We start from the raw sequence: 8,775 nt of genomic DNA, 5'->3' as shown, positions 1-8,775 counted from the left end.
AAGTCGCCTGCCACCGGAAGTCTGAAGTCCGCAAATCTTAAAGTTACCGAAACAGAGAAATACTCAGTTAAATTACTCATTGCATGCTCATAGTTTTCTGGCATTTTTAAACTTGAAAATCTGATGATTTATTTAAAGAAATGGAACATCAGTGCAGCAACCAACATTTACAGTTCATTATTAGCATTACTTTTCTGCCATTTTAAGGTTTTCTTTTTGTTTCTGCCCAATTAATATTTACAGTTCATTGTTGTGAAGATTCTTTGACTCGGTATGTATAAATGAGAGAGGAAGATCATTCTGGTTGCAGGAAGAAATGAATGTTGGATAAAACTGCCCAGAATAATTTAAAAAAACAACAACCTAAAGTTCAGTGTCAGACTCTCTTTAACACTACTTTCTTTCTAAAACTCCATGAATTGTTGTAGCTGAGGGGCACAGTCCATGGAAAAAAACTGAAAACGTATTCACTTAGTATATTTCAAGTTCTTCTTTCCCATTCCATATATCTCTGATCATCCAAGATCTCTTTCTTTCTTTTTTCTTTTTTAAATTTTTATTTATTCTTTTTTCACTATACACAAAAAAAATAAATGAAAAAATACATTTTTTCCTTTAACAGAACTGTGTTATACATCTCATATATATTATTTACAATTTATTTACATCAGTAATCATATCTTTTTCTTTCTCTGTTCTAGCCAGTTATAACATTTGTTCCATATTTCATAAAATTCTGTTGCCTCCTTTTCTTTTAATTCTAGCGTAAGTTTATTCATTTCCGCGCATTCTAGAATTTTGTATATAATCATATCATTTGTAGGTATGTTTTCACCCTTCCAACACTGGGCATATAGTATGCGGGCTGCTGTTAATATATGTATAATGATGTGTTGGAGTTGTTTTTCCATCTTTAAATTTATTATACCCAAAAGAAATAGTTCCGGTTTGAGTTCAATTTGCATCTTAGTTATCTCCTGTATCCAGTTCCTTATCCGTTCCCCATAGGTCTTTGCTTTAGGGCACAGCCACCACATGTGATAGAATGTTCCTTCCTTATTTTTACATTTCCAGCATTCCAGATTCATGTTTTTGTACATTTTGGCCAATCTCGCCGGTGTTAAATGCCATCTATAGAACATTTTATATTTATATATGCAGTTGACAGTGTCAGTTTGCAATTTATGTTCCATAATCTTTCCCATTCTTCCAGTTTTATATTTCGGCCCACATTTCGTGCCCACGCTATCATTGGCCCTTTCACTATTTCTTCCTCTAAATCTACCTCTAATAAGTATTTATAAGTTTTTGTTAAAAAATTTCCTTCCTTACCTGTTAAAATTTTATCCAGTTGATGTGGGGTCTGGCTTATTCTGTGCTCTTCCATATCCTTATTATGTTTAAATTGGATCTGTAAATATGGCCACCAGTCTATGGTTATTCCTTGTTCTTCTAATTCTTCTCTTAATTTGAGGTTTCCTTGGTTATCTAATAGTTCTTTGTATCTGATCATCTTTTTTTTATCCAGAGTGTTTGGGTGGATCATTGCCTCCATCGGTGAAATCCAATTTGGGATTTTTCTATAGTGTCTTTTTTAAACTTTTTCCCACGTCCGAATCAGTGTATCTCTTATCTGATGTTGATAAAAATATGTGTGTGTTTTTTTATGTTTCCCCCATAGAAAGGCATGCCAACCAGCCTGTAAATCATGCCCTTTGATCATTAACACCCTTTTATTACAAGATCTCTTTCTATCTGCAGTTGATCAGACTACAAGAAATACCTTACTCGCTGCCAAACAGCTTCCTCTGTGGCTCCTTGATGGTAGTTTGCATTGTACACCTGCAGGCAGAGTTACTTTCCTTTTTAATGTCACATGCTGATTCTTTAATTTAATATAATTGTGTGGAAGAAGGCATTATGTTTGGGTTGAATAATCCATAGGCTGCTTGTGTTCTACCAAATCCATTTATGTCACCCCAAGGCTCTTTAAGACCACAGCATTTAAAGATAGCAGTTTTCAATTGAATTATTGTTTTCTGGTTTTGATTATTTAAGCCTTAGAATAAATTAGATTTCTGGAATTACAACTGCTTTGTATATTTTTCATTCCCTCCACCCACCACGCAAGAGGAAAAAAGCAAAAATGTCTGTTCCTGTTTACTTAGTGATGTAACTCTCATGGCCCTAGCATTCCCTAGAGACACAAGAAATAATAGTTTGGGGTTTTATTTTTTGTTTTTAATGTAGCTCTGGACAAAAACTGCTCCCTGTACTATAGCAAGGCATGGAACTAATTCCCAAATAAACATTCAGAGGCTCTTTCTTTAAAGGCTACAGTTTTGTGTTTCCACATAATAATTCTACTTAAGAGTTCATTATGGAAACCAACATATATATTGGCATTGTTAATAGTTGATAGAAGAGCAGCAAGGAATCTAAGGGCTTTTGGCTAAATCGAGAAATTGGGGAGAGAGGGAAAGAATATCTAAGAAGAAGGCAATGGCAAACTACCTCTGTACAGTGGTACCTTGGTACTCAACTGCTTTGAAACTCATTGAATTTGGTACTTAACACATTTTTATGTGAAAATTTTGTCCTGGTACTTATTGTTTATTTGGTACTTAGCATACAAGCTAGAACTTGTCACTGTTGACTGCCTTGTGCTTACATCATTCCTTATGGGAAAAATTGGTTTGGTACTCATCATTTTTGGTACTCATTGTGTCTCCTGGAACCAATTAACGATGAGTACTGAGGTACCACTCTATTGTTAACAAGAAAATGATGAATGTGTCTATTAGGTCACAGTCTTGAGTTTGATTCAAAAGGACTTTATTTAAAAATATGTAATGTGGATGATCTTTTACTATAGGTTTCAAAATGGTTTTATTTATTTTATTTTATTTAGCTTTGTATACCATCAAGTACTAGAGTTTCTTAGCCGTTTACCAGATTTGGACACTCCAATGTTTATCACATGATTCATCTGTGATCATGGATGTGAATTTTAAAAGGCACCCCCCTACCTTTGTTTTTATTTCTTACACAGGAAATAAAAAAAGAAGTGAAGAAAGAAAGTTCTGCCAGCAAAGCACCAGAGCTGTCTATGCATGAAGTTCCTAATGGAAGTTCTTTACTATTGTCTGAGACAATTATTAGAACCTCCAAAAAAGGTAATACATTTTTAATTGTAGAACTTTAATAAAGACAAATTATACCTGATATTCTAAGTGTCTCCTAGGCCTCTCAGTACATTTCCTGTGCCTCATTGTTGTTATGACAGAGACAACAATATGTTCTTACATTAGAAATCCTATCATATATTGAGTAGGATGAGAATGCTTGGAATAAAACCATACTAATGACCAAAATACTGATCTAAATGTACTCAAACTGATTGCTAATTGCTATTGTTTGCTAACAGAGAATGCTAAAGACAGTTGCAATTCTTTTTCCTAAAGAATTCCAATTTGTCATGGAATAAAGCTAAAACAGATACAAATAAATGGCATCCACCATTGATTATTCCACAGTTCATAGATCAAACACTTTGCTTTTAATGTATCTTAGCATACATTTTATGAAGATTATAGATTATTATTTCCACTCTTTGCTACCTTTTCTATAATACTGTATTAAAGCTAAAACCTTTAAACTGCTTCGATTGTCAAATGGTGCACAACTTTCTACCTATTTCCTGTGTTACGGGCTTTTTTTAGTGCTTACTCTGCACGATTGTGGGATCTGGTTGTTTTTGTAATGCCCTTAGTGCTTACAGTAAAGAATCAATGCAGCAGACAATGGAGGGATTTTTTGTTTTATTAGCACCTTATCACAGAATCTGAAAGGGAGTGCCCCCCCACATAATTATAAAATGCAAACACACATATAAACACAAACACCCTTCTCCCCTTTACCCCCCTCCCAAGTCTATGTGTATATATAAAATATTGAGAGGGGGAGGGGAATGGATAAGGACTTATGTATTTAACAAGCAGATCAGAAGTTTTTCAACTTTCCATTAATTTATCTTCACGTACAGTATAAATGTGTGTGTTTGCATATGTATACATACGTAGTCAGTGATGGGATTCAAATATGAGAACAACTGGTTTTCTGTGTGGATGCTGGTTCTGGAAGTCCATTCTTGGCCTGGGCAACAAAAAATTAGCTACCGGTTCTGCTGAAGTGGTGCGAACTGGCTGAATCCCACCACTGTACGTAGTGTAAATAAAAATGTTTTATGCACATGTGGAGGATGGATTTCTTCTTGAAAAGTTAACAGTAACAGTCTGGAAGGGAAAGTGATAATGAAGTTGCTTCAGTTTCATATGGTAGAACGTAACCACAAACTATACAGGGCATGGAAAATAGGAGTTCAAAAGCTGTCCAAACAAGTTGTATTTTGAAGAGAGCTTTAATGAAGTGAAATAAGTATATTCAGTAAATTTCTGATGTAACTGTTTTCTGTAATGCTAGAATTGCTCTACATGAAATTTTGTAAATCCCCCTTTTACTACATTTATGATGCAGTTAGTTTCTTATTTCAGTGTTGTTTGTGACAAACAGTAATGTTTTTATAAGAATTCAGCAAATGTTTTTATAAATAATATACTGGCTCTAGCAGAGTTAAAAAAAGGAAGAAAGAAATAGGAACCATCTGAAGAATGCTGACTTTAAAGAATGTGATAGAAGATGAATTAGTGGTTTGAATTTCACAATATCCTTTATATTGAGATGTCCAACTTCCTTCAAGTTGAGGGCCACATTTTGTCTGTAATTGTCTTATAGTTACATTCAAAGCTGTGTTGAAAGAAAAATTTTCATCAGGGTCTAGTCCAGGCCGGGAATAAACAAAATGGAGACTGCTTTAGGAAAGAAAGTTCTTGTTTATTGAGTTGCCAGAAACGTCAGTGATAGCAGTATGTTTCTGGGGTAGCTGACTACATGGAGCTGGAGTGGTGGGTTTTTATACCTTCTTGGGCTTTTGTGTTTTTAGTTGTTCCTGTGGCATGAACTTTGACCTGAGGTTCAATGTGCTCTTTTAGTAGTCTGATGGTGATGAGTTAATCCTTTTATGTCCTAAAGGTCATGTCCTGCTTTCCTGGGGCTGTGGCTGATGGCTATGCCCTGTGTTGGATGGGTGAGGGGTTGCTGGTTCTAATCCTATCACTCTGCTATTGTTAGCTATCAGTTTTGCTCCAAGGGATTTTGAAAGATCCTGTCTTGAATGGGTTTCTGCAGGCAGTATTTGCTCATGAATGGGGCCTCGGACTTTCTGAATGGGATTATCAAAGCTGCATTTCTACAGACTTGGCCTCTGACTAGTTTCTGCTTGGGGCTATTAAGGAAAACTAGGCCTGCTTTTCTGCCTTTAAGATCCTTTGGGGAAATATAATATTCTGCTTTTTTAATATTCCCCAAATATTTATTTCTCTTGGGTGGGGTCTGACTTCCCACAGCTGTATATGAGATCAGGTAAAAAAAACATATTCCATTTTTTTACATTTAATCATTTTACCCACATCAATATTTCTATTTAAATGTTTAAACACAGTAGATGCAATTACCGTATTTTTCGCACCATAAGACGCACTTTTTCCCCAAAAAAAGATGGGGGAAAATGTCTGTGCGTCTTATGGAGTGAATGCCGCCTCCCACCGCACCGCGCCAGCTGATGGGCGCAGGAGGTAGGCACCGCCGCGGTCTCCCAGCCGCTTGCTTCTTCGTCTGGAGCAGTTGTAAGGGCTTGCATGTTCGCCGGCGGCGGGGAGCGCGTCAGCAGCCCTTGGGGACCATGCAAGCCCTTGCAATTGCGTGCTTCTTCGGCTGGAGCAATTGCAAGGGCTTGCATGTTCGGCGGCGGCAGGGAGCGCGTCAGCGGCCCTTGAGGACCATGCAAGCCCTTGCAATTGCGTGCTTCGGCTGGAGCAATTGCAAGGGCTTGCATGTTCGGCGGCGGCAGGGAGCGCGTCAGCGGCCCTTGGGGACCATGCAAGCCCTTGCAATTGCGTGCTTCTTCGGATGGAGCAATTGCAAGGGCTTGCATGTTCAGTGGCGGCGGGGAGCGCGTCAGCGGCCCTTGGGGACCATGCAAGTCCTTGCAATTGCGTGCTTCTTCGGATGGAGCAATTGCAAGGGCTTGCATGTTTGGCGGCGGCGGGGAGCACGTCAGCGGCCCTTGGGGACCATGCAAGCCCTTGCAATTGCGTGCTTCTTCGGCTGGAGCAATTGCAAGGGCTTGCATGTTCGGCTGCGGCGGGGAGCGCGTCAGCAGCGGGGAGCCCTTGACGCGCTGCGAGGGTCGCTTCCCTCTGCACCTAAAGCCCCCCTCCTACTTCTCTTGAGGGAGTAGAACTAAGCCTGCGGGGGCAAAGACTGACCGCGGGCCTTCCTCCTCTCCTGGACGCAAATCGCCCGAAGCCGTGGGAAAGCAAGTGTCCCTGAGTTCTGCCGGCTCGCTTCCCAGAGACCTCCTTTCCGCACCTCCCACCTTTGGAGGACGGCTCTCTCTACCCGATCCCAACCCTCCTCCCTCCCCAGGTTTGCATCCCAGTTAGGGGCCCGATCCCAACTTCCATCTAAGGAACTCTAGAGTCAGTCACATCTGATTACGGTAAGCTTGCATGGTCGCCGGCGGCGGGGAGCGCATCAGCAGCGGGGAGCCCTTGACGCGCTCAGAGGGTCGCTTACCTCTGCACCGAAAGCCCCCCTCCTACTTCTCTTGAGGGAGTAGAACTAAGCCTGCGGGGGCAAAACTGACCGCAGGCCTTCCTTTTCTCCTGGATGCAAATCGCCCGAAGCCGTGGGAAAGCACGTGCCTCTGAGTTCCGCCGGCTCGCTTCCCAGAGACCTCCTTTCCGCACCTCCCACCTTTGGAGGACGGCTCTCTCTACCCGATCCCAACCCTCCTCCCTCCCCAGGTTTGCGTCTCAGTTAGAGGCCTGATCCCAACTTCCATCTAAGGAACTCTAGAGTCAGTCACATTGCATTTCCACAATAAATCTGATTACGGTAAGCTAAAAGATCGTGGTCACCCAATTCATGGTAATTTACAGAGATAAGCCTAAAGATAAACTGTATATGGTAGTTGTAGGTCCAGAGGAATGATAAATTATAGCATCTTTCCCTAACCTGATGACCACCAGATGCAACTTGGCTCGGCCGCTGCCAGGTCGATAAATAAAAAGCGTGATCGTTAATGGGCAGGCCCGTCCGCGCGCTAACAAGGGGGCCGAAGCCCGCGGCTGATCCATCTAGCTTAGGAGCCGCGGGAAAACAAGGCTGCGGCGTGAGGGATGGCGCGTTGCTTTTTATGACTTTTCTATTGCTCTTGATTTTTATAGCAGGATAAACAAACTCTCCTTCCGAGAGTTGAAAGCGTGGGGGCGAGGGGTTGGGAAAAGAAAAAGGAGGCTAAAAGAGAAAGGGAAGTTGTCCGGCTAATACTTCTGGGGCTTGGCCTCTTGCGGGGCTGCGTGCTGCACGCACCCTCTGGATTTACTCAAGGTGCATCCGGGGAGGGAGGTGTTGAAATTGGGCAATGCTTTCTTGCTTCAACTGCCTGAGAGTTGTTGGACTAGGTCAGGGATAGGCAACCTTGGCTGGCTTAGGAATTCTGGGAGTTGAAGTCCATACCCTAAGTCATAAAAGAGCCAAGGTTGCCTACCCCTGGATTAGGTCATTGACTGAGGACTTCTGAAAGAATACCGTAGTTCAAATTTTTCTCATCTTTCTTAACAAAGCAACAGATCCTGGTAAATTACAAGTACCGGTAGTCCTCAACTTATGATCTCAACTGAGCCCACAATTTCTGTTGATAAGTGAAACATTTGTAAAGCCAGTTTTGTCCTATTTCACAACCTTTCTAGCCACTGATATTAAAGTGAATCACTGCAGTTAAATTACCGTAGTAACATGGTTGTTACCGTAAGTGAATCTGGCTTACCCATTGACTTTGCTTATCAGAAAGTCACAAAAGGGGATCACATGACCCCGAGACACTGCAAATGTCATAAATATGAGTCAGTTGCCAAGTGTTTGAATTTTGATCATGTGACCACGGGCATGCTGCAACAGTTGTGTGAAAAATGGTCTTAAGTCCCTTTTTTCAATGGCGTTCTAATTTCGAACAGTCATTAAATGAACTGTACCGTATTTTTTTTTCACTTTAAACTTTATTGCCTGATAGTGAGAGTCTTCCTGTCTTTGCATACAAGCCTCAGTTCTTAGTGGATTTTTTTTATCTTTAGCAGATGAGGTGACTTTCAGAAATGATAGTTTCCAACCCTGTCCAAAACATTCTGCACTCCTATTCTTTCCCATGGAATTCTACATGGTATTCTAAAAATGGCTGCCTGTTGCTAGGTTTTTTGGCCATGCTTGCCAGAACGATAGGTAAGCAGAGAGAGACAATCAGTCCCTCCCTACTTGTTGCGGAGTGCACCGTCCCCTTACGGAGACGGCGGCTGGGATTAAACAGCTTGCGAGACCACCGTATACCGGTATTTACAATACGATGGTCCACAAGTGGTTAATATGACCGCAATTCTGTTTGCTTTGAGGCACAAGAATGTGTTTTTCTGATTCAATTACCGTACTAAGACAACACTCTGTGATAACGTACCGTAGTCCTTCAGCGCTCAATGATAATGCAAATGGTCAGCACTCAGTGGTAAACATTGGATACACATTCCTGACAGTTCCTTCATTACTGTATTTTCTTGCAGAAAAATATCACCTCATTCTACATACAAGGATGATAAAGCAGAA

The 8,775-nt window shown here is 40.9% G+C and overlaps 1 protein-coding gene across 1 annotated transcript in view; it reads left to right on the top strand.

Moving 5' to 3' along the window:
* SH3KBP1 (SH3 domain containing kinase binding protein 1) overlaps positions 1 to 8,775 on the top strand; it is a 196,218-nt gene that overhangs the window by 55,551 nt on the left and 131,892 nt on the right. The window contains exon 3 of the mRNA XM_015825255.1: positions 3,053 to 3,176. Coding sequence (XP_015680741.1) covers positions 3,053 to 3,176 — 124 coding nt within the window. The remainder of the gene's footprint in view (positions 1 to 3,052; positions 3,177 to 8,775) is intronic.

The sequence above is a fragment of the Protobothrops mucrosquamatus genome, unplaced genomic scaffold (assembly GCF_001527695.2).
Source record: "Protobothrops mucrosquamatus isolate PMUCROS unplaced genomic scaffold, P.Mucros_1.0 scaffold_198, whole genome shotgun sequence".
Taxonomy (NCBI): domain Eukaryota; kingdom Metazoa; phylum Chordata; class Lepidosauria; order Squamata; family Viperidae; genus Protobothrops; species Protobothrops mucrosquamatus.
The sequence above is the reverse complement of the archived record's forward strand: the minus strand, read 5'-3'. Positions and strand labels throughout refer to the sequence as shown.